Here is a 26,736-nt window from a genome sequence, read left to right as displayed (position 1 = left end):
TGAACCATTTCCTAGTCTTGTGTGTAGCATGGCCGAAAATTGAAGAGTTCTTGGGAGTTTCTAGTAGTTATTAAAGTAGTTAAGGAACTAGTGAAATAAAAGCTCTTAATGATGAGCCTTTTCACTTTTGTAACTCATAATTCCTATCAACTATATATAGGGCCGATTTTCCATGAATAAAACATGACTTGAAGCTTATTTCACTTTGCTCTCTTATTCACATAAGATAGGTCTCTTATTGTGTTTTGTTGTGTGTCAATAGGTCTTGGCATTCAACCTAGTTCTTGCGTTAATAGGTCTTGAGGTAAGAACTAACCATATCCTCTTCTCTACCCTCACAATCTCATGTTATACCCCTCTTTCTCTCCCTTCCATCCGAAAATAGTCCCCATACATGCATCATAGTGGTATCAGAGCTGAAACAATCCTGCAGTTACTATGGATTTTAATGATCCCAATTTTCTCTACAATCTTCAAGAAGCACCGAGGAACATCCAAGATGGCCAATCAAGAAGGCAAGCAAGGCGTAAACTTAGATCAAGTGAAGAACTCAAAGTCAACGAGTTGTCGGAATTCGCGAGTGGTACGGATCCGGAAAAGTACTTGGAGTGGGAAAGAAAAATGGAATGCATGTTCGAGTTCAAAGATGTAGATGATGAGAAGGCTTGTAAGTTTGCCATCCTAAAACTTTGTGGTGGTGCCTCTTTGTGGTTCGAAGTGCTTAAAGCCAAGAGAAGACGGGAGGGTAAGGATAAAATTGCATCGTGGGAATCATCATTAAAAAGAAAGTTAAGAAAAAGATATGTACCAATTAATCACCGCATGGCAACTTATAGAATAATAGCCGAGTTGAAACAATGCAAAATGAATGTGGCGGAATATATAGACGAGTTTGAAAAATTGTCACTTATGGGTGACATTGATGAAGTCAGGGAGCAAATAATGTCTCGGTTTTTATGCGGGTTGAACTTGAATATTGCTAACATTGTTGATTTATATCCATATTCTGGTTTTGACACTCTTTGTGGCTTGTGTTTAAAGTTAGAAAATCAAGAAAAATACAAGAAAACCGGTGGCCCTCAATCCGAGTTCGGGAAACCTAAGTCCTGGAGTAAGACCGAGAATGCAACCATTAATCCTTTTGTCGTGGGTAGTTTTTCCGGAGTCCCCAAAACCGTGGATCCTCCTAAAGATTACAAGGAGACTAGTTTGTCCAAGGTGCGGTGCTACAAGTGCCAAGGTTTAGGGCATTTCCAAAGTGCGTGTCCAAATAAACGAGTCGTGACGTTACGGGAAGCAATAGAATTCTGGGATGAGTTACTTGAAGAAGAGAAAAGACAAAGTTCCATCTTTGAGGAAGAGGCCGAACATGAAGAAGAAGAGGAGTATGAAAGCTACGAAGCTCCCACCTATGACACGTTGTTGGTCCTTCGGGCATTGCAAGCAAAGGTGACACATGAAGAGGCCGATCAAAGAACTCAACTGTTTCATACTAAATGTCTTGTAAATGATAAATGGTGTAGTGTAATAGTTGATGGTGGTAGTTGTACTAATGTAGCATCTAGCGAAATGGTGGCAAAACTTGGTTGGGTCACAATGAACCATCCTAAAACTTATGCTCTCCATTGGCTAGATGACAATAAAAATATAAAAGTAACAAAGCAAGTAATGGTCGGCTTGACGATGGGCTCGTACAAAGATGATATCCTTTGTGACGTAGTTCCCATGGATGCTTGCCACGTACTTTTAGGTCGTCGTTGGCAATATGACCGAGACGTGACTCATAGAGGGCGGAGCAATGAATATGAATTGAAACATAACAACAAAAAAATATACTAAAAGCAATGGTGTCGTAAGACATATGTTCGGTAAAGACTAAAGAAAAGAAACCGAATCTTGCAATTTTCACTACTGAACGGGAGGTTGAAAAGGCGATTGACGGCAGTGGCATGGTTTACCTAATGGTAGCCAAGGATAATGAGGCGGGAACTCCTCTCTATGATGGCGTGATGGAATTCTTACAAGGGTTTAAAGATGTGTTCCCTAACGATTTACCACCCGGCTTGCCTCCGATTCGTGGCATCGAACACCAGATCGATCTCATTCCAGGGGATTCATTACCGAACAAGGCGGCCTATCGGTGCAATCCCGAGGAGACGAAGGAGTTGCAAAGGCAAGTTGATGAGCTCGTGGAACGGGGATATGTTCGAGAAAGCCTAAGTCTGTGTGTCGTACCGGTATTGCTTGTACCCAAGAAAGATGGAATGTAGAGGATGTGCATCGACAGTAGGGCGGTCAACAATATTACCATCAAATATCGTTTCCCGATTCCCCGGCTTGACGACATGTTAGATGAACTTCACGGGTCGGTTGTATTTTTGAAAATCGACTTACGAAGTGGGTACCATCAAATCCGAGTACGTGAAGGGGACGAATGCAAGACGGCGTTCAAAACAAAGCATGGCCTTTACGAATGGATCGTGATGCCTTTTGGCCTCACGAACGCCCCGAGCACGTTTATGAGACTAATGAATGGAATTTTTAAATATATTCTTGGCATGTTTGTGGTGGTTTATCTAGACGACATCTTGGTGTATAGCAAGAGTCGTGAGGAGCATGGGAGTCATTTGAAACAAGTGTTCGAGACCCTAAGAGCCCAAAAACTCTATGGCAAAATGGAGAAATGCTCATTTTTCGTGGACGAGGTGGAGTTCTTGGGGTATGTGGTGTCCAAAGCAGGCGTATCAGTGGATCAAGCCAAGATCGACGCCATCAAGATGTGGCCAGCCCCCAAAACCATTAGCGATGTTCGATAATTCCATGGCTTGGCGTCCTTTTACCGGCGTTTCATTCGTGACTTTAGTACGGTGACAAGTCCAATTACCAACTGTTTAAAGAAAGGTGCCTTCGTGTGGGGAACGGATACTCAAAAGGCATTCGAGGCGATTAAAGAACGATTGTGTTCTGTTCCTGTTTTGGCCCTACCCGATTTTTCCTAACCTTTTGAAGTAGAGTGTGACGCAAGCGGGGTGGATATTGGTGTCGTGTTGATCCAGGCCAAGTGACCCATTGCTTACTTCTCGGAGAAATTGGGGGGAGCTCGTTTGAACTATTACACCTATGATAAGGAGTTTTATGCCATTGTGCGGGCTCTGGAGCATTGGACCCATTATTTACGTGCTAACCATTTTGTTTTGCATTCAGATCACGAGTCACTAAAATACATCAATGGTCAGCAGAAGTTGAGCCCGAGACATGCCAAGTGGGTGGAGTTCTTGCAGTCCTTCCATTTTTCCTCAAAGTACAAAAATGGCAAAAGTAACGTGGTGGTGGATGCATTATCTCAGCGTTACGCGTTACTGGCTACACTCGATGTTTGCTTGCTAGGCTTTGAGGCGTTGAAACACTATTATGTAAATGATGTAGATTTTGGTGATGTATTTGTCAAATGTAATAGTGGTTCACAGGGAGAATACTTGGTGCAAGATGGATTCCTATTTAAAGGGAACCGTCTTTGCATCCTGAAACACCCCATCACGAAGTTATTGATCCGAGAGGCGCACGAGGGTGGATTAGCAGGCCACTTTGGAGTGGTCAAGACTTTAGAGGTGCTAAAAGAACACTTCTTTTGGCCCAAGATGTTGGGGGATAAAACTAATATCAGGAGCAAGTATGTGACGTACCACTTGGCTAAAAGCTCATTCAAATCGGGCTTATATACTCCCTTACCCATCCCAGTTCGCCCCTGGGAGGACGTATCCATGGACTTTATTGTGGCCCTGCCCCGAACTCAAAGGGGTAAAGATGCAATTATGGTAGTTGTGGACCGATTCTCGAAAATGGCCCATTTTATTGCTTGTCCCAAAACCGATGATGCTAGTGTGGTGGCTGATTTATACCACCGGGAGATCGTTCGATTGCACGGGATTCCGAAAACAATAGTTTCTGATCGTGACTCCAAATTCTTGAGTTACTTTTGGAACACATTGTGGAGGAAATTCGGGACAAAGCTTTTATTCAGCACATCACACCACCCACTGACGGACTGCCAAACCGAGGTCACAAACCGAACCTTGGGCAGCGTGGATTAGTGAGCAAGACACATAAAGATTGGGATGTGAAATTATCGCACGCCGAGTTTGCTTACAACCATTCGCCTACCTACGCAATAGGCCATTCTCCCTTCGAGGTTGTTTACGGCGTGAATCCTTATTTACCATTGGATGTAATCCCTTTGCCTAAGGAGGAGTTAGTCCACAAAGACGCAGATCCAAACTGAAGTCCATGATGAAGCTATATGCTCAGCTTCGTGATCGTATCGAAGCCATTAATGCCTCGTACAAACAGAAGTCCAACAAGAACAGAAAGGCTAGGATATTTTCGGAAGGCGATTTCGTTTGGGTTCATCTAAGGAAAGAGCGGTTCCACGAAAAGCGCAATAACAAGTTAATGCCCCGAGCAGACGGTCCTTACAAGATAGTGTCATGTGTGAACGACAATGCCTACAAGGTGGAACTCCCGGGAGAATACGGAGTGCACACAACTTTCAACGTCGGAGATCTCTCCCCTTACCTTGATGATGATGGCCTTGCGGAATTGAGGTCAATTCCTTTCAAAGGGGGGAGGAGATGATATATGTTTGGACCTGGATAGTCCAATTAAAAATGGATTACTTGCCATGGAGGTGGGCTTTAATAATTTGGGCTTTGGAGTGTGCTTAATTTCTTGAATTTGGACTTGAAATTGTGTGGGCCGATTTGTTTTTGGCTACATGGGAGTTGTGACCACGTTTTTTGGACTTGTTGGTGATCATGGAAGAAATTTGAACCATTTCCTAGTCTTGTGTGTAGCATGGCCGAAAATTGAAGAGTTCTTGGGAGTTTCTAGTAGTTATTAAAGTAGTTAATGAACTAGTTAAATAAAAGCTCTTAATGATGAGCCTTTTCACTTTTGTAACTTCTGGTTCCTATCAACTATATATAGGGCCGATTTTCCATGAATAAAACATGACTTGAAGCTAGTTGCACTTTGCTCTCTTATTCACATAAGATAGATCTCTTATTGTGTTTTGTTGTGTGTCAATAGGTCTTGGCATTCAACCTAGTTCTTGCTTCAATAGGTCTTGAGGTAAGAACTAACCCTATCCTCTTCTCTACCCTCACAATCTTGTGTTCTACCCCTATCTCTCTCTTCCTTCCATCCGAACTAGTCCCCATATACGCATCAATACACTTTGGTCTTAAGGCCTATGACTACATTTCAATTACTAAAGAAAATATTGGATTTTCTGGATGGACACTATAACATCTTCAAAGAACAAAGACAAGCTTTCCATCTCAAAAACATACTTATGAACTCGCGAACTTAAATGTTGATACACTTTCAAAACCACTTGTATTCTCAGGGAAACAGTAGACAGGTACACCCACAGGTTTTGAGAAGACGAAGCTTTTCGGAGTCACGTCTTTATACTTTTGATATACACTTTTGATGTCATACAAACTATGTATTGAACAGATGTAAAAACTATACTTTATCAATGTAATGGTTGTGTTTGCTTTGATTACTATTTTACAATTGTTGTGATACTGTACATGACGTCCTCCGCCTCCGAACGTTTCCGCTGTTCTGGTTTGGGGGTGTGACAGATTGGTATTAGAGCATTGTTTATAACTAAGTATATAAAACCTTACAAGATATACAACTATAAACAGAATCGAGCTGAGGCGCTCTAAACTAAAAGTATACTTTTAAAATATAAGTATTTTAAAAGAAGTATACAACCATACATACATACCAGAATCAGTATCACAGTAAGAACTACATAAAAGTATTTAGATGTTGGACACTGTAGTTAAACCTAGACAGCTATGTAATCATATCTTGGATAAATATAGCCTGATCAACTATATTTATTCGAGATACGACCAACATGTGTTTGGGAGTGATCGTGGTGTTGCAACAAGTCTAAAACTTACCAACAATTCATACAAGAGAAACTCTAGAACCAAACGTAAAGTTAAAATACTATAGGAGTATTTTATGGAGCTATAACACTATACAAAATTTGTTACAAGTATTGCTAATTTTCACAATTGAAATTTGTGATTGTTTGCTTATTTTAGTAAACCTCTATTTGTAAATCGATTAATAAAACACTATAAAAGTCAGGGTATGATGCGTTTAGGACTAGGTTATATCTTGTTCAACATGACCTGACTCTTGACCGCTATAGAGGACTTATCATCACTTCCTCTTTAATCATTATAGAGAAAGATGCCTCCAAAGAAGTCCAATAGGAAGAAAAACAACCCTCCGAAGAATCCACCACCGCCACCACCTCTGCTGTTTTCCAAGCAACAGTAACCGCCGCCGTGGCAGCCACCATGACGCAGATCAATGCAAGTGGCACTAGCGGGGCTCGTAGTGGTGCCAACCCTTCTAACCACGAAGATAGTCATGGAAACGCAAGGAAGTGTTCATACAAAGATTTCACGAACGCTAAACCCAAATCCTTTGATGGAACCGGAGGTGTCATTTCTTTAACACGCTGGTTCGAGAAGACCAAATCAATATTTGAAATCTATACATGTCCTGAAACTAGCAAAGTGAAATTCACAGCATGCACTTTCATAGACAGAGCCCTCTCTTGGTGGAACAGCCAAGTCAAGTCATTGACCCTCCCAATAGCCAATGCCATGAACTGGGATGACTTAAAGGAGCCGATGCTAGCAGAATATTGTCCCAGAGGCGAGATACAAAAGCTAGAGCAGGAGCTCTGGAGTCTAAAGATGAAGGACTCCGATATTGCTGCTTACACTGCCAGATTCAATGACATGGCTCTTCTGTGTCCCGTGATGGTCACCTCGGAGAGTAAGAAGGTGGAAAGGTATATCTGGGGATTAACTCCCCCGACTCAAGGAAATGTTATAGCTGGCAATCCACTTACCTTCGATAGTGCCAAGCGTCTGGCACAGACACTAGTGGATCATGGAAATCGCCAAGGCTCCATAAAAGTTATTCCTGAACAACCCAAAGAAGGTGGCGGCAAAAAGAAATTCTGGAACAAATGAAAGGGCCAATCTTCGTAAGAGTCCTCAAAGAAACAGCAAACAGTGGCAGTCCATGCTGCTACCATTCCTGTTGTTGTTCCTACTGCTCCAGCACCTCCCAATCGATACGCTAGTAACCTACCGATGTGCAACAAATGCAACTTCCACCACCACGGACCTTACCGGGAATTGCACTGCACTAACTGCAACAGGAAGGGGCATATTGCCCGTTTCTGTAAGGCACCGACACAGCCAAATACCCAGGCCCCCGAAACTGGAGTAGGTCAGGCCTGCTATGGGTGTGGTGAAACAGGGCACTACAAGAGGGATTGCCCGAAAGCAAGGAATGCTGGCAACACAGGAAGAGTGCTAGCAATGGGTCAGGAGGAGGCAGTAGCGGATTCCACAGTAGTCATGGGTACGTTCCTTCTCGATAACTCTTATGCATGTATACTCTTTGATAGTGGTGCGGCGAGGAGTTTCGTCTGCCATAAATTTAAACACTTACTTAAACACAAACCACAATCACTAAACGAAACATGCACTGTCGATATGGCTAACGGGAAGAAAGTGAGCACAAACAACGTATTCATAAACTGTACCCTCACTCCAAACGACTATTCTTTCCCAATCGACCTTATGTTGGTCTCCATAAAAAGCTTCGACGTCATCATCGGCATGGACTGGTTAAGTACTCACCGTGCTAATATTCTATGCTAAAAGAAAGCCATTCGCCTCAATATGCCAAGTGGCGAAACCCTCGTTATCTACAACGACAAACCCAGTACGAATCTTCACATCATCTCTTGCATCAAAGCCCAAAAATACCTGCGCAAAGAGTGTCGCGCATTCTTAGCACATGTAGTCAATATAAAACAAGAAGTAAAAGACCTCGAGAGCATTCCCGAAGTCTGTAATTTTCCTAATATCTTTCCTGAAGATCTTCCAGGAGTTCCTCCTGAACGCCAAGTTGAGTTCCAAATCGACTTGATTCCTGGAGCTACTCCCGTAGCCAAATCCCCGTATCGCCTAGCACTAGCAGAGATGCAGGAATTATCTAGCCAATTAAACGAACTGCTCAGTAAGGGATTCATTCGACCGAGCTTCTCACCCTGGGAGCACCGGTCCTATTCGTGAAGAAGAATGATGGATCTTTCTGCATGTGCATAGACTATCGCGAACTAAACAAGCTTACCATTAAGAACGGATACCCACTTCCGTGAATAGACGACCTCTTCGATCAACTCCAAGAAGCCAACTACTTTTCAAAGATAGACCTAAGATCGGAGTATCACCAATTATGAGTCCATGAGAATGATGTTCCCAAAACAACATTCCAAACTCGTTATGGTCATTACGAGTTTGTAGTAATGCCCTTCGGTCTAACGAATGCACCCGCTGTATTCATGGATCTAATGAATCGAGTATGTCGTCCCTTCCTAGACAAATTTGTGATAGTATTCATAGATGATGATCCGTGTACGGATAATGAAGGCCCAAAAGGTTATGGGTAGCTTAATATTGGGCTAGAAAGTTGTTTGGGCTTAATGGCCTATGGGGTGTGCATGGTGAGGTAGTTGTTGGATTAGGGTTTTCTTAATTAAATTAATAAAAGTTTAATAAATCCAAGACTTCATTGATTGTTTGATTCAATGCTTGGATGGTTATGGAAGCATTTGGAAGGGTAATATTGATGGCCCTCTTTAAACTTTGGGAGTTACACTATTATCATTGATGGCTCTCTTTAATCCTTGGGAGTTACACTCTTTACATCTTCTCATAACCAATTACTAGCAATTGAAGAACAATTGAAGACATGGACGTATTTTTGTCATTCTTAAGGGTGTAGACGTTTTTTTGTGTTATTTCAAGAGTTTCCTTAATTTTCATTTACTAGCTTTAATGAGTAGTTGGTTGGTTGGTTGGCTTGTAACCACCAACTTTGTAATAAAGGCTTCATATAAAGCCAAGTTTATGCATGGAAAAAGTAATAGACGAATTTTAATCAAAGAACCCTTTTGTTCACTTTGAATTATTGTCATAGTTCACAAATTATCATCTTTTGGACGTGATCCTTGAGTTGATCGAATTCAAACTAATAGGTCTTAGTTTGTCTTCAGATTTACAAGCTATAGGTCTAGTTTGTTTATCAAATCTATCATTTTATTGTTTTTGTCTCAAACAATATTCCATCTCAATACAAAACAGCCCATATTCGTATCATAAGTGGTATCAGAGCCCAGTTCTGATTGGGTGTTGTTGAGTTCTTGTTCCAAAAAAAATTCTTATAAGTTTGTTTGATTTCGGTTCCTATTCGAAAGTTTTTGTCCAAAAATGTTGCGCAAGTTATATGATGAAGAAGAAATAGAGGAAGAGAAAATTGAAGAAGAAGATGAGGAAGAAGAATATGGTCCCATCTACGACACCGATGGGGAAGGGGAATTTTGTGAAAGAATAAATTTCTTGGTTGAAGAGGAATTTATTGAAGAAATTGAAGAAGAAGCTAATTTCGTGATCGGAGATGAATTTGTTGAAGCAATTGTGGAAGAAAACAGTTTTGTTGATATGGACAAAATTGTTGAAGAAATTGTGATTTTTGTTGAACAACAAATTTCATTCCAGGAGCTTACAACCACGAGAACAAATGAGTATAAGTGCCACAAAAATTCAGGTTCTCATATCTTTTATGAATATAATTTCTTTTCTAATGATCTTAAAGAAATCCAAATTGGAAGATTCATTGATCAAGAAGGGTTATTTGTTTTTCATCTTCATGTTCGTTTCAAAGTGTTGGAAATTTTTACACTTTGGAGACCATGGAATGCTTATATTTTACATTTTGAAGACCTTGACGAGAGGAGGAAGTATGGTGAGAGGTTGGATTTTACTGATTATGATCTTACCAATGATTTTTTTGTTTTGTCTTCATTCATTGATCAAAAGGAGAAAAAATACTTGCATATTACTTTTGATAAAAGGTTTTGTGCAATTGGAGATGGAGACTTTTCATTCGTGACTAAAAAACACCAAGACCAATTATTTTTGGATGATGGCAGAATTTTGTACCCTCCAAAAGATGATATGAAGATTTCCAAAACAAGATGTGTTCATGGTGGTAGCAATCAGTCACGAAAAGAGGCATTGCGTGGCAATTCTTATGCCAATTTTTCGTGTTGGCCACAAACAAAAGATAGTTTTATTAATTCTTCATTTGTTTTTCAAAAACACCAGGAGCAAAGCCTTGAAGTTTGTGGTGAAAGAAAGAAGAAGGATTGTATCCATCTTTTTACAAACCATCTTTCTAAGAGTAATGAAGAAAGAATTAATCAATATGAAGATCCAAGTCCCAAGTATTTACGTAGGAGGGAGCTCATGATGTTGGGACTCATATTCTTTTGGTGTGCCCTAAATTGGGAAGCCATGATATTGGGACGTGTCGCTCAACAACTTACAAATACAAATGATGTTCCATTCATTAAAATGATTGCAATTAACCATTTAAATTATTGCAGGGTTAATTTGCAGGGTCGAGTTCATGGGAATGTACGAAAGTGGTTTTTGATCTACCAATGGAAGATACGGTTAGGATTAAATTATGTGAGTTCTTTGAGTTGTTTGAAGAAGAACATGTGTATGTGGAGAAGAGACCAACTTGGAGTAAATAAAATGTCACATTCTGCAATAAAAATTTGTTTTCAAGACCTGCTGTCATGGAAGGTTTGCATGGGAGAACAACACAATTTGGTTCTTACCGAATTGAGGACAATTCCTTTCGAACAAAGAGGGAATGATACATGTGTGGAAGTGACAAATTCTGAAAATGATAATGGTTACAAGGTAGATTTGGGAGGAGACCATGGAGTGCATGCTACCTTTAATGTGGGAGATCTTTCACCTTATCTTGATGATGATGGACTTGATGAATTGAGGTCAATTCCTTTCAAAGGGGGAGGGGATGATCCATGCATGGATTATGAAAGCCCAAAAGGTGATGGATTAGTGATTACTAGTGGGCTAGAAGGTGGCTTGGGCTCAATGGTTGGGTTATGCATGGTAACCCACAAATTGAATTAGGGTTGCATGAAGGCTAGGGCAACATTTTTAAGGATTTATAAGTGCTAAAAACGTTACTTTTTTGCTTCATAAAGCCTCCTAGCCGTTTTTATCACTCTTTGGTGGATTATGGTTGCACTTTAATGCTTCTTATGGCTCCTTAATGCTTCATATGGCTCCTTAATGAAGCATAGACGTTTTTTTTTCATTCTCAAGTGTCTTGGACGTTTTTTTTTGTGTTATTTCAAGAGTTTCCTTAAATTTCATTTACTAGTTTTAATGAATAATTGGTTGGTTGGCTTGTAACCACCAAGTTTGTAATAAAGGCTTCATATAAAGCCAAGTTTATGCATGGAAAAAGTAATAGACGAATTTTAATCAAAGAACCCTTTTGTTCACTTTGAATTATTGTCATAGTTCACAAATTATCATCTTTTGGACGTGATCCCTGAGTTGATCGAATTCAAGCTAATAGGTCTTAGTTTGTCTTCAGATTTACAAGCTATAGGTCTAGTTTGTTTATCAAATCTATCCTTTTATTGTTTTTGTCTCAAACATTATTCCATCTCAATACAAAACAGCCCATACACGTATCATAAGTGGTATCAGAGCCTAGTTCCGATTGGGTGTTGTTGAGTTCCTGTTTAAAAAAATCCCTACTAAGTTTGTTTGATTTCAGTTCCTGTTCAGAAGTTGTTGTCCAAAAATGTTGCCCTAGCCTTCATGCAACCCTAATTCAATTTGTGGGTTACCATGCATAACCCAACCATTGAGCCCAAGCCACCTTCTAGCCCACTAGTAATCACTAATCCATCACCTTTTGGGCTTTCATAATCCATGCATGGATCATCCCCTCCCCCTTTGAAAGGAATTGACCTCAATTCATCAAGTCCATCATCATCAAGATAAGGTGAAAGATCTCCCACATTAAAGGTAGCATGCACTCCATGGTCTCCTCCCAAATCTACCTTGTAACCATTATCATTTTTAGAATTTGTCACTTCCACACATGTATCAGATGATATACTTATCTACTCACGGAGTAAGGAAGAACATAGCCAGCATCTGAGATAAGTCTTAGAAACATTAAGGGCGGAAATGCTTTATGCGAAATTCTCAAAGTGTGAGTTTTGGATTAGGAAGGTAAATTTCCTTGGACACGTGGTCAGCGAAGAAGGAATACACGTGGAACCCTCCAAAATAAAGGCAATCGAGAACTGATCAACACCCAGAACGCCAACAGAGATCCGCCAATTTTTAGGACTTGCTGGCTCTTACCGCAGATTCATACAAAACTTCTCCAGAATTGCTAAACCGCTTACTGCCCTGACTCAGAAGGGTGTAACTTTTAGGTGGGGAGAGAAACAAGACACTACGTTCCAAACACTGAAGCAAGCCCTATGCAACACACCTATCTTGAATCTTCCAGAAGGGACAGAAGACTTCGTAGTATACTGCGATGCATCCAATCAGGGGCTAGGCTGTGTGCTTATGCAGTAAGGAAAGGTTATTGCCTATGCCTCGAGACAGCTAAAGGCACACGAGGTCAACTACACCACTCATGATCTTGAGTTGGGAGAAGTAGTCTTTGCACTAAAAATCTGGAGGCATTACCTTTACGGTACCAAGTGCACCATCTTCACCGACCACAAAATCCTCTAACACATTTTCGATCAGAAAGAACTTAACATGAGAAAACGACGATGAGTAGAGCTACTCAATGATTACGAATGTGAAATTCGCTATCATCCCGGCAAAGCCAATATAGTAGCAGATGCCCTTCGTTGAAAGGAGTACTCAGGTCGTAGGGTGAAAGCGCTAACCATTACAATCCATTCACATCTGTCCACACAGATCAAAGAGGCTCAGCTAGAAGCCTTGAAGCCGAATAATGTGGCAGATGAAGCCTTAAGAGGAATGGAGAAGAACTTAGAAATCAAGGGTGATGGAGTTCGTTATCTCATAAACCGGATCTGGAAACCGAAGTTTGGTGGCTACAACAAAGCCCACAAGAATCGACACTCCGTTCATCCAGGTTCATATAAGATGTATATGGATCTCAAGAAACTCTATTGGTGGCCGAACATGAAAGCCGAGATTGCTACCTATGTGGGCAAGTGCCTAACGTGCGCCAATGTCAAGGTAGAATACCAGAAGCCTTCAGGTCTCTTGCAGCAACCAGAGATACCTGAGTGGAAGTGGGAGCGGATTACAATGGATTTCATAACCAAGTTGCCCAAGACCACGGGTAGTCATGACACCATTTGGGTGATCGTCGACAGATTGACCAAGTCCGACCATTTCCTACCAATAAAAGAAACAGACAAGATGGAGAAATTGACCAGAACTTATATCAATTAGATTGTACGACTGCATGGTGTGCCAATCTCTATTATCTCTGATAGAGATAGTAGATTCACCTCAAGATTTTGGCAGTCGCTACAGAAATCTTTGGGATATAGGTTAGACATGAGTATAGCCTACCATCCACAAACCGATGGGGAGAGTGAGAGGACTATTCAAACCCTAGAAGACATGTTAAGAGCCTGTGTGATCGACTTCGGTAAAGCATGGGATACCCATTTGCCACTTGTCTAGTTTTCATACCACAATAGTTACCACTCTAGCATCAAGGTTGCCCCGTTCGAAGCTCTCTATGGCCGTAAGTGCAGATCCCCTCTGTGTTGGGCTGAAGTGGGTGACACGCAACTAGCTAAATGCCAAACTCCTGACAGCACTCTCATTGGCCCGGAGATCATTCAAGAAACCACAGAAAATATCGTCCAAATTCGAGAACGACTGAAAGCCTCTAGAGACAGACAAAAGATCTACGCAGACAAGAGACGAAAACCCTTGGAATTTCAAGTTGGTGACCGCGTTCTGTTGAAGGTCTCACCCTGGAAGGGCATGATACGCTTCGGAAAGCGAGGAAAACTAAATCCAAGGTACATTGGCCCGTTCGAGATTCTTGCTAGAATCGGCCCAGTAGCTTACAAACTCCGTCTACCACAAGAACTTAACAACACACACCTCTTCCACGTATCAAATCTAAAGAAGTGTCTATCCGACGAGACTCTTGTGATTCCACTCGAAGAAATCAAGTTAAACGAGAGTCTTAATTTTGTGGAAGAACTAATAGAAATCATGGATAGGGAAGTCAGACGAAGAAAACAAAGTCGCATACTAATAGTGAAGGTTCGCTGGAATGCCAAGTGGGGACCTGAATTCACTTGGGAGCGAGAAGATCAGATGAAACAAAAGTACCCGTATCTTTTTCCCTAGTCCATGATGTACTCTCTATAGAAAGAATTTCAGGACGAAATTCCCTCTAACGGGGGGGATAATGTAACAACCCGTCATTTTAAACTCAATAAAAGTCTAGACTACAACCATGTACAAGTCAATCACCCCATAACATTGTTACAATAAGAATTTGAATGCCAAGAATACTTGTATATATAAGTTCATACGATAACACAAGGGTTAAATTGAAACCCATGTTGATTTAAGTTGTTATAAGTCAACAAAACTTACACTAGTTCAAGACAAAAATTTAATACTTAAAGTAAAATCATAATATTCTATATGTATATATAGATTTCGGTCTAGGATTAGGCTTGGCCGAAAACACCTCCTTTTGGGATAAAGCAAACCGAAAACACTTCTTCTAGAAAGTCTTGACCGCAAACCCATTTCCCTTTGACCCTAAGACAGCAAACCCTATTACTCTTTGACTTTAGGAATGAATCAAAGGGGATTTCGATCATAAAGGACCAAAATCACTTCCTTTTGGACTCCTTTTGACCGAAAACCAAGGGTTTAGGCCCAATAGGACCAAAAACCTTCACTATATATATATGTGTTTAGTCGTGAACCCAATTCATTTCTCAATTTCCCAACCGTAAAAACCCTCATTTTGCTCTCAAAAGTCATACAAAATCTTCATATCTTCAAAAGTTTTCTACCCAGATTTCCACCAAGAACACCAAGAACAATCTTCAAATCTTCATAATTTCACCAAGAACACCGAGAACACACCGAAAACCCCCAAACTCACCGAAAACTCCCCAACCCCGCCAAAAACGCCAAGCACACTCCAAATAATTCCCAATAATTTTTGTAAGTATTCCTTACCTAATTAAGTGTTGTCTAACACTTAATTTATTATTTAATTTATTTAAATTAATATCTTATTAATTTTAATGTGATTATGTGTCTAAATATTATTAGGATAACGCTATTTTCACGTACACCGAGGATCGTCTCTACAGCTTCGCTATCCAAACTCGAACACGCACTAGAGGTGAGTTCATACCCCTACGTTTTCACTATTTCTCAATGTTTTAGGGGGGGGGATACAAGTAAAACACAAGGATTCTTGTGTTAATATACAAACGATTTCAAACCGTTTCAAACCATTTACAATTGTTTCAAACCGTTTTATCGGTGCATTTTATCAAAATATATTTATATATGTTTTTATATATAAATAAGGTTAACCAGACTTAGAATTGGAAATTTCGCCCTAAATCCTATTCCTTGTTTGGTTGTGGGTTTAGGATAGAATTACTTATTCGACTGTCTTTTCACTTTTAATTATATATCTTAGGAGTATATATGAGTATAAAATATATTTCATTATAGTGTTAACCCTTTTGTAACATGCCGAGCAAAAGGGAACTTTATACAAATCTTTTATTACTGCTTTATACACACTGATAAGTTGCAAAGGTTTTCAGTTCATTACAGAGCATACATTTAAACTATAATAGGTATAGTTTGTGAATCACTACACTCTTTTGTTAAGTTCAATAAACGATACAAGAACATACATTTAAACTTTAATAGGCACAGTTTGAGAAACACTACACTATTTTACAAGCTCAAGAACAATATACAGAAACAAGTATATAACCTATAATAGGTACAGTTTATGGAACACTACTCTATTTCACTAATTCAAGGATGCACTATTAAAATGATTATTTAAGTATAATTATTTTACATTACAAAGTGCACTACTACAAGGTAATACATGCAGTTTCAAGTACAAGAGAACTTTATAACACTACACGTAAACTAGTTAATACATGGTTGTGAGGCACTACTTCGAGTACCCACCAGGGTACAGGTTCAAGTCCTATAAATTATAACCAGAGTCTCCAGGAGGGAGAGCGTGAATTTGTGTATAGATCTATACGGGACTGACAATCCTGCACCTGAGCTGCTTGCAACAGCTAGGCCGGCAGGCCTGGGGGGACAAATGTCATAACACTCCGACGCCTGAAGAACGTCGTAGAGGCCCCCAGGTCATATTAGCATGGTTATATGAAACTCATAATAGTATCAACTAAAACATTGTTTTCAGGATTAACACTACTTAATTGGTTTTATTTAAATAATGAAACTACAATACACTATTTACACTATAACTGGTGGATTCCAGGCACTCATGCAAAAAGGTTTTGATACAACACTACTACGATACGCTACTTTTCTAGTACACACTACACTAGTACAACATAAAATCAAAAGAAACGTTCATGATATAATTTTATTTATTAATAAGACTACTGTTTACTAATTCAGAGTACAGTAACAAACATACATTTTGGTCTTAAGGCCTATGACTACATTTCAATTACTAAAGAAAATATTGGATTTTCTGGAAGGACACTATAACATCTTCAAAGAACTAAGACTTGCTTTCCATCTCAAAAACGTACTTATGAACTCACCAACTTAAATGTTGATACACTTTCAAAACCACTTCTATTCTTAGGGAACCAGTAGAGAGGTACACCCACAGGTTTTGAGAAGACGGAGCTTTACGAAGTCACGTCTTTATACTTTTGCTATACACTTTTGATGTCCTACACACTATGTATTGAACAGATGTAAAAACTATACTTTATTAATGTAATGGTTGTGTTTGCTTTGATTACTATTATACAATTGTTGTGATACTATACATGACGTCCTCCGCCCCCGAACATTTCCGTCGTTCCGGTTTGGGGGTGTGACATATGCAACTACCAGCCAATGAATATCACCAATGACCCATATGGCATCCAATTGTCTTACCATCACAATATAAGCAACTAACACCCAATGAACATCACCAATGACCCATATGTAATCCATGGGTCTTACCATGACACTATAAGAAACTACAACCCAATGAACACCACCAATGATCTATAAGGCATCAATTAGTCTGACCAAGACACCATAAGTAACTACCACCAAATGAACATCACCAATATTCCATATGGAATCAATTAGTCTTACCATGACACTATAAGCAACTACCACCAGAATGAACATCACCAATGACCCATATGTCATCCAAGGGACTTACCATGTCACTATAAGCAATTGTCACCCGATAACATCACGAATAACCATATGGCATCCATTGGTCTTACAATTAGAGATGCACAAAACCCGAATCTGATCCGATCCGATCCGGATCCGAATCCGATCCGGTTTCGCTTACGTCATCAAAAATCCGATCCGGATCCGGTCAAAATCTGATCCGAATCCGGACAAAATCCGAATCCGATTGTAATCCATTTTGAAACCGGTTTAAACCGACTTTAGCAGGTTTTAATCGGATTTTAGGGCAGATTTGGATCCGGTTTTTAGCGAATCCGGTTTCGATCCGATATCAAATCCGATTTGGAATATAGGATTACGATCCGATTGAAAATCCGGTTTAAAATCCGATCCGATCCGGTTTGGTCAAAACCGGTTTTGACCCAATCCGGTTTCGGATTGGATCCGGTTTTGAATAGTGAAACCGGTTTTTGTGTGCATCTCTACTTACAATGACAATATAAGCAACTACCACCCAATGAACATCACCAATGGCCTATATGGCATCAATTGGTCTTACCAGGACACTATAAGCAACTACCATACAATAAACATCATCAATAGATACCATATGGGTCAATGACCCATATGTCATCCATTGATCATACAAGGAGACTATAAGCAACTAACACACAATGAACATCACCAACGACCCATCTGGCATCCAATGATCTAACCATGACATTATAAGCTACTAGCACCCAATATACATCACCAATAACCTATACGCAACTACCACCCAATAAACATCATTATTGACCCATATGGCATCCATTGGTCTTAACTAATTATAAGCAACTACCACCCAAGAAACACCACAATTGACCCATATGCCATCCATGGATCTTACCATGACACTATAAGAAGCTAACACCCGATGAACATCACGAATGATCCATATGGCATCCACTGGTCTTACCATGATACTATATGCAATTACCACCCAATGAACATCACCAATGACCCATATATCATCCATGGGTCCTAACATGACACTATACGCAAGTACCACCCAATAAACATCACCAATGACCAATATGGCATCCATTGGTTTTACCATGACACTATAAGCAACTACCACCCGATTAACATCACCAATGACCAATATGGCATCCATTGGTCTTATCATGACACTATAAACAACTACTACCCAATGAACATTATCAACGATACATAAGGCATCCAATGTTTTACCATGACACTATAAGCAACTACCATGCAATGAACACCACCAATGACCCATATGGCATCGATTGGTCTTACCATGACACTATAAGAAACTACCACCCAATGAACATTACCAACAACACACACGACATCCATTGGTTTTACCATGACACTATAAGCAACTACCACCCAATGAACATCACCAATGACCCATATGACATCGATTGGTCTTTCCATGACACTATAAGAAACTACCACCCAATGAACATCACTAATGACCCATACGAAATCCATTGGTCATACCATGACACTATAAGCAACTACCACCCAATAAACATCCCCAATGACGCATATGGCATCCATTTGTCTTACCATGACAGTAAAGCAAGTACCTCCCAATAAACATCACCAATGACCCATATGCCATCCATGGGTGTTACCATGACACTATAAACAAGTAATACCCAATGAACATCACCAATGACCCATATGTCATGGGTCTTACTATGACACAATAAGCATCTTCCACCCAAAGAACATCACCAATGACCCATATGTCATCCATGGGTCTTACCATGACACTATAAGCAACTACCACCCAATGAAGATCACCAATGACCCATATGGCATCCATTGGTCATACCATGACATTATAGGCAACTCCCACCCAATGAAAATCATCAATGACCCATATGACATCCATTGGTCATACCATGACACTATAAGCAACTACCACCCAATGAAGATCACTAATTATGGCATCCATTTGTCTTACCTAAGCAACTAACACCCAATGAACATCACCACTGACCTAGTGATTTCAAAAATAGGAAAGCTAAGGTTAAATGGGCTGATGTTTGTTTTTTCCTAAAAAGTGTGTTGGGTTAGGCATTAAGAATTTGAAGTGCTGGAATGTTGCCCTGCTTGGTAAACATGTTTGGAAAATCATAACTAATCAGGATTCTATATGGGTCGAATGGGTGAAAGCTAATCACTTTAAGGAAAGGAATTTCTGGGACATTCTCTTGAAATCCAATTTAAGCTGGACTAGGAAAAGGTTTTTAAGAATCAGAGGTATTCTTCGAAAACATGTTGGATCAAAGATTGGAAATGGTGAATTGACTTCTGCCTGGCATGACAACTGGCATCCTCTTGGTTTCTTAAGTGAGTTTTTATCAAGAAGAGTTATTACTAGTGCTGGATTTAATGATGGTACCAAAGTGGCTGATTTAAGGGGTAATGATATGGTGAAATGGCCGGAAGAGTGAATTGGTAATTTCCCTTTGATCTGTGCTCATAATCAGTTATTGGGTGGTAGTTATGATAAGGATATGCTGGTTTGGATGGACTGTAAAGGCTTTGAAAGGGAATTTTCTACTGTTGTTGTGTGGGATAGAATCAGAGTGTAGAAAGAGGAGGTAAAATGGTACAAGTCTGTTTGGTTTAGTCAAAATATTGCTAGCCATGCTTTTGTCTTGTGGCTAGCTATTTTGGGTAAACTCAAAACTCAAGATAGAGTTAAGAGTTGGGATCATTCTCATAACATGAGTTGTGCCTTTTGTGATCAGGAATTGGACTCACATCATCATCATCTATTTTTAAGTGTAATTATGCTGATTTTGTTTGGTAGCATTTTAAAAATAAAGTTATGATGAAAGATGTTAGTAATGACTGGGGAGAAGTTGTTGATCATTACAGTTCAAACGTTATAGGTAAGTCGTTGGGGTGTGTTGTTAAGAGACTTTGCTTAGCTGGTGCTGTATATGGAATTTGGATGGAGAGAAATAATAGAATATTTAGGAATAAAAGTAGATTGGCTTGTAGTGTTATTTATGAAATTGAAAATCTGATTCGGCTCAAAATCTTGGGGCTGAAGTTTGTTTACAGTCAGAATAATGCTAAAATATGCAAGATATGGAATGTCCCTTGTAAAGATAGTGGGAAAGATGGGAATGAGAGAGGGGTTAATATGTCCAAAAGTAGTCATGGATAAGGTGATTGCCTTGTTTTTTGGTTGGATTGGAGTGCTGCTCTGCTCTACTTAGTTGGGCAACAGGGGTAGTTGGGGGATAGTTAAGTATAGAAAGGTAGGTTTGTATAAAGTTGATCTTTGCTTTCTGTTTCTGATTGGAATGGAAGTTTTTTCTAGTTTATCTAATGGTTTGTCCTTAGGTATTCCGTTGAAAGGAATTGACGGAACTGGTACCTTTTGGGATTTTTGGATGAATATGATCTTATTAGAGAATATTTATTACAATGATCTCGAACACGTGATTGATGCCGTGTTCAGATTTCAACTGCTCTGAATTAACGGATTTACCCTTTTTGATACTAATGGTCATTTGATGGCTATTTGTTGGATTGGGATGTGGCTGTCTTGTTGGGATTTTTTTGATTGGCGCATTTTTAAGATTGAGATTTATAAGGTTGAGTCCAGATTTTGCATGCTTCCTGGAAATAAGATTTCTTTTGTTTTCATGAAATTTTTTTCGTCATTAAATTGTTATATTGGTTTTGATAGATTTTGGATTCTGAGTTTTTTTTAAGGGTCTTGTCTTTCAATTAATAACGTTAAGGGGTTTTTGGTGTTTTGCAAGATGGAAGATACCTTTTTCCCAGGTTTTATGTCCAAATGTCTAGACAGGAAGATGGGTGAGCTGTGGTGTATTACTAAATGGTATATGAACGGCTGGTGGAGTATCAATCAAATGTGGAGGAATAACATGATAAGGCTGAAGACTTGGTGGTACTTTGAAGATGGTTAGAATCTCAATTTTGTTGGAATGGTGATTGGTTATGATGAAAACAGGAAGGGTACCGATGGAAGGTGGGAGCAGTGGAAGTGGTATTTCAATGGGATTGCTAGGAGTAATGCTTGTGAATGTTTGAAGGCTGTTGATACTAAGGATTATGTCTTTTTGTTTAGCAATGTTCTTTATTGGTTTTGGTTGTGGCATTCCATTGTTAGTAGCAAATGGTTGAAACAATGGATTTGGATAGGTTGGAAAAATAGGGTCTGTCCTATTTTGAGTTAGGTTGTTTGTTCTTTAACTCTTTGTATTTTTATTTTGTTTTTTAGTTTTTGTCGAGGCTTTGGTCTCTTTCTCAACATTACCAATGACCCATATGGCATTCATTGGTCTTACCATGACCTTATAAGCAACTAACACCCAATTAACGTCACAAATGAACCATATGGCATTCATTTGTCTTACCATGACTCTATAAGCAAGTACCACCTAAAGAACATCACCAATGACCCATATGTCACCCATGGGTCTTACCATGACACTAAAAGCAAGTACCACCCAATGAACATCAACAATGAACAATATGTCATCCCTACATCATACCATGACACTATAAGCAACTACCACGCAATGAACATCACAAATGACCCATATGGCATCCATTAGTCTTACCATGACACTATAAGCAACTACCACCCTATGGACATCACCAATGACCGATATGGTATACATTTGTCTTACCTTGACACTATAAGAAACTACCACCCAATAAACATCACCAAAGACCCATATGGCATCCATTGGTCTTACCATCACATTATAAGCAACTAACTCCCAATGAACATCACCAATGATCCATATGGCATCTATTGGTCTTACCTTTACACAATAAGCAACTACCACCCAATGAAAATCACCAGTGACCCTTACGACATCCATTGGTCTTACCATGACACTATAAGAAGCTACCACCTAATGAACATCACTAATGACACATATGGCATCCATTGGTCTTACCATGACGCTATAAGCAACTACGACCAAATGAACGTCACCAATGACCCATATGTTATCCATGGGTCTTACCATGACACTATAAGCAACTACCACCGAATGAACGTCATTAATGACTCATATGTCATCCACGGGTGTTACGATGACACTAGAAGCAAGTACCACCCTATAAGCAACTACCACCCAATGAACATCACCATTGACCCATATGGTATCCATTGGTCTTATCATGACTCTATAGGCAACTACCATCCAATGAACATCACCAATGACCCATATGGCATCCATTGGTCTTTCCACCACACTATAAGCAAGTACCACCCACTGAACATCACCAATGGCCCATATGTCATCCGTGGGTCTTACCATGACACCATAAGCAAGTATCACCTAATGAACATCACCAATGACACATATAGTATCCAATGGCCATACCATGACACTCTAAGAAACTACCAGCCAATCAACATCACCAATCACCCATATGTACACCCCCTCAACGCTACTTGAACACAACACGAGCCATACCCTTATATCACACACAATTCCTTTCACCGTACGTTTTGTTACCAATGCGACATAAGAAGAAAACATAGTCGTACACAACCAGAGAATGAGATAGGCGGTCGTACTTTTTTTCCAATTCAAATGCTATAAACCAAATAAGAATCACACCAATAATCTGAAACAAGTGCTCTCATGACATCACACTCAGTCCACATACACTACCTCGTAACCCTCATCGCAACACTACCACAAATGTACACCCTCAAAGGGAGACACATAACCAAACTTGGATCCACTACATTCCTTCTTCCTCACAACCATACCCAGAGGGAACAGTACGAGTAGATCTGAAGAAATTATGAACCTCGATCGCTAGCAGACTCATCTTCTTGAACGACCGATATAAAATCCCACACCTCGATTGAAATTGAACAGATCCCACCAATACGAAATGATCAATGATTGAGAATGCATTGACAACATATCCAACGATCCAATACACTACTGAACCAAAACCCAAGTAGAACTAAACACACCAAACTCTAAAGCTGATTTACCGGTCAGTAACTGACCAGCCTAGACTATAGATAACAAGATATACAATGAGCTGAAGAATCCTTAACAACCAACACTAAACCTGAGCATCACAAACGCCACTTGATCTATTCAATGGCATCCCGAAAGGAATCACTAGCTACAACGAGCTCCTTTTCCAACAGCTTCCTGCCACGAAGACAACTCGTGCATTCCTCAACACATACATATGATGGCAACTTGCTTTGCATCCTCGACTTGACAAAGTCCTGAGCCAAATTCTCCCATACCCAAACTATAGATCCCTAAAATTCATGCTTTTGAATCCGTGTACTCTAACCGATCGTTGATCCTCCGAGTAGAATACCCAGTTCTCCCCCACTTAGGGTTCGAACTACCAACAATTAACATTGCAACAAACTCATACTCAAATCGACTCCACCAGATACATACAATCCCCGTCTCTCGAAGTGCATTACACAACACAAGATGATCTTCCAGATGAAGACCAAGCAAACTCAAAGATATTTCGAATCTCAGATGGAGACCTCAGAAACCTCCCAATAAGAACGCCTCTAACACCAAGAATCCCATGCAGATGCACAAGCAATAATTATGTTGGTCTATTCATAGCTCTGATTCTTTATCTAGAAACAAATGAACTACCACCCACCTTGCCTATAAATCCCCAGCAAACAATTCATTGCGAGCATTACTAAGAAGCATCATTCTCTTAGTCAGGATACATAGAGACAACAAAAGTTATCGTTCCAAATTCACCTCCTTGATCTCCTGGAACAATAAACTAGCACCTGACCTAACTAAATTCAAAGAAAGGAGACCCTTGCTCTCATCTCAAGGCAACCGTACCAGAAGAATCCTCTTGTGCATTCCCACACTGCCAACTTGCCGCCAAAAACCACAGTTATCTTATCCTATTTTGGGTCTACATCCCAACTTTGAAAATCCCATGTCTTCTCTCTCTCTCTCTCTCTCTCTCTCTCTCTCTCTCTCGCTCTCTCTCTCTCTCTCTCTCTCTCTCTCTCTCTCTCTCTCTCTCTCTCTCTCTCTCTCTCTCTCTCTCTCTCTCTCTCTCTCTCTCTCTCTCTCTCTCTCTCTCTCTCTCTCTCTCTCTCTCTCTCTCTCTCTCTCTCTCTCTCTCCTCTCTCTCTCTCTCTCCTCTCTCTCTCTCTCTCTCTTCTCTCCTCCGAACATGAAAGTTGGAAGAACATAATCTCCATCATGGATTGTGACGTCCCAATCCATCTACCAATCATCACAACCACTTCCTTCTTGAATCCTATGACTCAACTAGCGGTACCTCGAGCAAGGCCCTCGAGACCTCAAATCAACTAATTCACCTAAGTTTGCACCCTTCAAACTCAAACTAACATGCCCATTAAGGCCCAGACAATCACCAAACCCATCCTCAGCCTGAACAACCATGACTGATAAATTGGAAAAGTCGGAAACACATTTCAATGAATCATGGTGCTGAACCATACAATCTACCCTTAATAAGCTCCTTAGCATCCTCAAAAGTTTTCCTCGATGCGAGTGCGGATCCTATTCTTTCTGCAGTATGAGCCCAATTCTACCTTCCACACCTATCCGTAATTTCCTCAAGAATCGTTCCAGATCCTCAAAGGCACTTCCTAGACTCTCCTAGAATTCCCACTTACCCTGCCATTAGTTTCTGAAGAACCTCTACTAATATCAGCTAACTACTTCATGAATACAATTACATGCAACAAAACTTAAATAATATCTTGAATAAAAGACCCAACCCTATAATGGTTAGACTCAAACGAGAGCTGTGCAATAATGCCAAATCAATCATTCTAGAATTACTTAACCTTTGTAGCATGTAACCTAACATATTCATTTAATAGTTAGCCCACATCAATATGGGTCCCACAAAGCACAAAGCACGCAACATTCAGAAAGTAACATTCTATAGACCACAAAACATAAACAGGCATCCTCCAACTAACTTGCTTCTGCGATGCTAGGAACATCTACCAACATTGCTAATCTTCCTAGATTCTCTTTCTAGAATCTCTCTTTCAGAAATTCTCACACAACCACATTCTAACATTCTTCCTAGGATTTCCTAGGGTTCCCTACACACCATTCTCCGTCATCAGCTGTAGAAGAAACTCCCTCTAATACCTTATAACTACCTTACAAATGCTATTATATGCCACAGGTACTAAACAACTCTTCGACTGCAAGGTCTCACACTACAACGGTTGGACTTAAACAAGAGCTGCGTAATACAGTTAAACCTAATCTTCTAAAATTATCTAATCCCCGCAACATGTAACCTAACATATTCGCTTAATAGTTAGCTGACATTATTGGAGGTCGTTAAATAGCATAAAGCAAGTAGCATTCGAGCAGCAAGTAATATAAACCAGTGCCTCACTTAGATGAGGCCATTATATCAAACAATGTAAAATCCATACTAGCATGCAATTCCAAAAGCTCAATCAACAAGCATATAAAGGCATCTCTCCTAGCATTCTATCATGCAAACTTTGAGCAGATCCTTATCCCTAATCTAGCAAGAAATTCTCACATACTTATACCAAAACAATAAGCATATCACATGTATTGGTATTTTGGGATAAAACTTACTTGAGCTTAGCTGATTGCACGCATCGCACCCTATTTTCTTAGAAACCTTTTTTATAAACTCATTTTCTATAAAATATATAAGAAATATTTAGTTTGAGTTTAGAAACACATGAGAGTGCGCCCGAATCCCTCAAACCAAGGTTCGGATAGCAACTTGTAACACCCAAAAAATACCGCGTAAAAATTTCATTTTAAATAAGTCAAAACCATTCTTTCATTATCCCAACTGTCAATCATAATAAAAGTATTCTCAAAACATCAGAATAAAATCATAAATAGTCAATGCAGAATAAATATCCAGGGAATGCAATGCGACCAAGTCGGGGCCTTCATTTGAAAACAGAAGTACCTGAAATCATAAACATAAAACCGTATGCACAAAGCTTAGTGAGATTCCCCAAAATACCCCATACCAAACAGTTCAAACATAACTTGGTCTATTTCACCCCCCCCCCCCTTCAGTCTCTTTCAACCGGTATTGGGTCTAGTTCAACTCCCTTCGGTCTCTTTAAACCGGTATTGTGTCTATTTCGCCCCATCGACCTCTTTCAACCGCCACTGAGTCTATTTCACCCCCATTTGGTCTCTTTTAATTGGTACTGGGTCTATTTTACCCCTTTTGGTCTCTTGCAACCGGTACT

General features: G+C 39.8%; 1 protein-coding gene across 1 annotated transcript; it reads left to right on the top strand.

Moving 5' to 3' along the window:
- Window positions 1-438: 438 nt before the first annotated feature.
- On the top strand, window positions 439-2,270 carry LOC145127758 (uncharacterized). The gene is made up of 2 exons (XM_079062892.1): window positions 439-1,740; window positions 1,875-2,270. Exons 1-2 carry the CDS (start codon window positions 439-441, stop codon window positions 2,268-2,270), a joined length of 1,698 nt encoding a protein of 565 aa, XP_078919018.1.
- Window positions 2,271-26,736: the final 24,466 nt, after the last annotated feature.

Source organism: Lactuca virosa, chromosome 7 (assembly GCF_052849685.1).
Source record: "Lactuca virosa cultivar CGN04683 chromosome 7, Lactuca_virosa_CGN04683_v6, whole genome shotgun sequence".
NCBI lineage: Eukaryota > Viridiplantae > Streptophyta > Magnoliopsida > Asterales > Asteraceae > Lactuca > Lactuca virosa.
The sequence above is the reverse complement of the archived record's forward strand: the minus strand, read 5'-3'. Positions and strand labels throughout refer to the sequence as shown.

Coding starts and splice junctions, on each gene's coding strand:
- LOC145127758 (XM_079062892.1), top strand. CDS start 439: ATGGATTTTAATGATCCCAATTTTCTCTACAATCTTCAAGAAGCACCG. Junction 1,741..1,874: donor TTCCCATGGATGCTTGCCAC/GTACTTTTAGGT, acceptor TGTTCGGTAAAG/ACTAAAGAAAAGAAACCGAA.